Genomic DNA, 4,472 nt, shown 5'->3' with positions numbered 1-4,472 from the left:
TCTATTATCCTAAGATTTAATTAAATGCCTCGAGTGTGCACATATTTATCGGATGTAATTGTCATGGAAAATACTTAGAAAAGATTCTAGGCACATTGTTTTTGTCAAAATAGGGAAGAATTAATAAGGTATATGAGCCTCAAGTGGTAGAGCTTTTTCGAGAGTATTTGCATGAGAAATATAAGGAATTGTGAGTGTTCTTCTATTTGTCTCTTTTTTAAAATATATTTTCTTTTTCAAAAGGATTGTGGTTAATAACCATGTAGAGAATCTAACAGATGTCTTGGAATTCCATCTCATGGCAATCTCAGAGGATCCAGAACTTCAGCTTTTCCTCTTTGGATTATTCCTATCAGTGTACCTGGTCACTGTGCTTGGGAACCTGCTCATTGTCCTGCTCATCATCTTTGACTCACACCTCCATACCCCTATGTATTATTTCCTGTCTAACTTGTCTTTGATTGATATCTTTTTCATTTCCACCACCATCCCAGAGATGATTGTGGGTATTAAATTGCACAACAGAGTTATTTCCTATGTGGGCTGCTTGACACAAATGTCTCTTTTCCTGTTTTTTGCATGTATGGATGACATGATTCTAACTGTGATGGCTTATGACCGATTTGTGGCTATCTGTCATCCCCTTCATTATACTGTCATGATGAACCCTCAGGTCTGTGCTGTTTTAATTTTGTTGTCTTTTTCAGTCAGTGTTTTTGATTCACTGCTGCACAACTTGATTGTGTTGCAAGTTACTTGCTTCAAAGATGTAGAAATAGCAAATTTCTTCTGTCACCCTTTGCAACTTCTTAATCTTGCTTGTACTAACAAACTCAGCAGTAATATAGTAATATATTTTATTGGTGTCATACTTGGCATTTTTCCTGTCCTAGGAATCATTTTATCATACTGCAAGATTGTTTTTTCCATTTTGAAAATACCCTCCTCAAGTGGGAAACATAAAGCCTTCTCCACCCGTGGTTCTCATCTGTCAGTAGTTTGCTTATTTTATGGAACTGGGATTGGTGTGTACCTTGGGTCAGTTGTGTCACATTCTCCACAAAAGAATGCAGTGGCTTCACTAATGTACACTGTGGTGAGCCCTATGCTTAATCCTTTTATCTATACCCTGAGGAATAGAGATATCAGTAATGCCCTGAAGAGATTCCACAGTAGGGTTTTCTAATACCACATTGTATGGCTTCTATTTAGGATGCTGGATTGAAATATTGAATAAGATTCATTTTTATTGACATTATTTTTTAAATTCATGAGTAAATTCTGTATCAGGATTCACAGTTGTTGTCTGTGTGCTTCTTAAAATTTTGTTTATTACTTTCTGGAAACTCTATCACTATAGTTTGGGTGAATGTGGGATAGGAAGTGAGTATTTCAACGGGTGAGTGCCAAATTTTACTTCAGAAAACTGAATAATCTTTTAAATTAATGGTATTTATTGTTGTCCCCAAGTTTACTCTGTCTATAACTCTGTCTGTGTCAGTGCATTTGTGCATTATTGTGTATGTTTGTTTTGCTACTATTGATCTACTATACACTTCACCTAATTCCAGATACAATGACTGCTTGATAATTTTACCCTTCCATACACATGCCTATAATAATCAAATTCATTGCTTTTTCCTGTTTTCTTTGAAATTTCTCTAAATAGATATGATGCATTCTGATCTAAGTCAAACCTCCAGTATCTCCTGTACTCTTCCTAACCCATCCAATTACCCAACCTGTCACAAAGTTCACATCCTGCTTTCCTGTTTTTATGGGGCCTTTTGTGTGTTTGTTTTCTTTGTTTTCTATTTATTTATTTATGAACCACTAGGTTGACCATGGCCACAGTCATGTACATGTCTATAAAGCCATCTAGTGACCTGCAAGTGATTCACAGTGCTTACATCACTAAGGATAACGACTTTTCTTACACCCTTAAATTGTTATTAGCTCCTCTGCATGGATAAGTCCTTTCTGATATGTGGCTTAATTTTATAAGCTAAGTCTTGCAGAGGTCCTGTGAATTCAAGAGGATTATCTCTATATTATTCCCATAAAACTGTGTTTTACTGCCATCCAATTACTTTTTGTGGTGTTACATTCATCCCGCTTCTTCAATAGTAATTACTGGTTTAGATTTAATACTTAAAGACAACACACACTATCTTATCATTTTGATCAACCATGTACATCAGCATTCGTTGACAAATGCTATAAAGAAAAGATTCTTTGAACAATTTTGAGGGTAAGGTTAGTCTATGGTATAATATTTAAGAGGCAGCATGATAGCAATACATTTTCTAAAACAAAATGAATTCTCTTAGTTCTTGAGACACAAACAGTTCTTGACTTTGACCAGATCCACAGTACTTAGCATAAACCCACTTGTATTGTGTGAGCCACAAATCAGAAAATAGTTAATTTTCCTATTAACATTTGTGATATGTTTGCATCAGTATATATTCTTAACTTAGCTAGTTGTTATTACAACAAGCAATGTTCAAAGCTGAGAAAGATCACTGTTGCCTTATATAAAGAAAAGTTTTTGTTGTATCGATCTATTAATCCCTTTTATCTCAATCCTTTTCCAATAAACTCATTCATCTTTACTACTATTCTTTCTATTTTTATGTCTTTTTTCTTTACTTTTTATATTTTTTATTTCTTTTTGTTTGTGTTTGACTTGCTAAATTTAATTTCAGATTCTTACATGAATATTGGTGTGTAAACATTGGCAAGCTTCTAGAGTAAAAGTTTCATATATCTTTTAAAAAATAGTTATATGGAACAGGAAGATAGGGGTACTCATTGCTGCAGTCCAGATACTGCCTGGATCTGAAGGGACCCAGGCAAACAGCTCTCTGCACCCAAATCCTGTGGGAGGGAGAGCTAGACCTTCAGAGGGGCAGACAGGCCTGGGAAGCCAGAAGAGACTACTCTCAGCTCACATTTCTGATGCCAGAGGAAAATGCCTAGCTCCATCTGGGCCCCCTGTGCACAGGGTCCTGAGCGAAGGCAGGGCAGGCCCTTATGGTTGTGGCCCTCACAGAGAGCTGAAACCCGGATCTGAGAAGCGATTCCAGGCCTGAGACCAGAGGCAAGACCAACTTTTCTGCTTCAAGTGACCTGCCTGGTGGACTAAGGACTCACAAAAGCAAAATTCCTCTGGGACCTGGCACTTCAGGTTTCTAGCTGGGGCCCGAACCTCGCTGATCCCATCCCACAGCTCCCTGCTCCCAAACCCCGTGGGAGAGAGAGCTCACCGCCCAGACAGGTGGGCACTCCTGAGACTGCAGGGCAGGAGAGACCACTAGTACTGCCCACCCCTGCCACATCCCTGGCCCAATAGGAAGCTTATAAGGCCTCTGGGAACAGGAAGATAGGGGCACTCATCCCTACAGTCCAGACACCACCTGGATCTGAAGGGACCCAGTCAAATAGCTCCCTGCACCCAAATCCTGTGGGAGGGAGAGCTAGACCTTCAGAGGGTCAGACATGCCTAGAAAGTCAGAGGTGACTACTCTCTGCCCACTTTTCTGATGCTAGAGGAAAATGCCTAGCACCATCTGGGTCCCCTGTGCATGGGGTCCTGAGTGAAGGCAGGGCAGGCCCTCCTGGTTGCTGCCCTCACTGAGAGCTGAAACCTGAATCTGAGAAGTGACTCCAGGCATGAGACCAGAGGCAAGACCAACTTTTCTGCTCCAAGTGACCTTCCTGGTGGACTCAGTTCACACGCCCACAGGAACACCTGAAGACCAGTAGACAGGAACGACTACACACCTGAAACCAGAACACTGTGCTCCTATAACTGGCTTAAAGAGAACAGGAAAACAGGTCTACAGAACTCCTGACACATAGGCTATAGGACGATCTAACCACTGTCAGAAATAGCAGAACAAGGTAACACCAGAGACAACGTGATGGCAAGAGGCAAGCATAGGAACCCAATCAACAGAAACCAAGACTACATGGCATCATTGGATCCAAATACTCCCACCAAAGCAAACACTGAATTCCAAACATACCATAAAAGCAAGATCTAGATTTAAAATCACATTTGATCATGATGGTGGAGGACTTCAAGAAAGACATAAATAATTCCCTTAGATAAATGCAGGAAAACACAAATAAATAAGCAGAAGCCTATAGAGAGGAAATGCAAAAATCCCTGAAAGAATTACAGGAAAACACAATCAAACAGGTGAAGGAATTAAAAATGGGAATCGAGGCAATAGAGAAAGCACAAAGGGAGACAACCCTGGATATAGAAAACCAAAGAAAGAGACAAGGAGCTGTAGATACAAGCATCACCACCAGAATGCAAGAGATAGAAGAGAGACTCTCTGGAGCAGAAGATTCCACAGAAATAATTGGCACAACTGTCAAAGATAAGGTAAAACAGAAAAAGATACTGTCCCAAAACATACAGGAAATCCAGGACAGAATGAGAAGATCAAAACTAAGGA

The 4,472-nt window shown here is 39.8% G+C and overlaps 1 protein-coding gene across 1 annotated transcript; it reads left to right on the top strand.

The window, feature by feature from the left end:
- Positions 1–253: 253 nt before the first annotated feature.
- Positions 254–1,186, top strand: LOC116908067 (olfactory receptor 7E24-like). Its single transcript, XM_032911339.1, has one exon. The coding sequence runs from the start codon at positions 299–301 to the stop codon at positions 1,184–1,186; it is 888 nt and encodes a 295-aa protein (XP_032767230.1). The 5' UTR covers positions 254–298.
- The last annotated feature ends 3,286 nt before the right edge of the window (positions 1,187–4,472 follow it).

The sequence above is a fragment of the Rattus rattus genome, chromosome 8 (genome assembly GCF_011064425.1).
Source record: "Rattus rattus isolate New Zealand chromosome 8, Rrattus_CSIRO_v1, whole genome shotgun sequence".
NCBI classification, from domain to species: Eukaryota; Metazoa; Chordata; class Mammalia; order Rodentia; family Muridae; genus Rattus; species Rattus rattus.
This window is presented reverse-complemented; position numbering and strand designations above follow the sequence as displayed.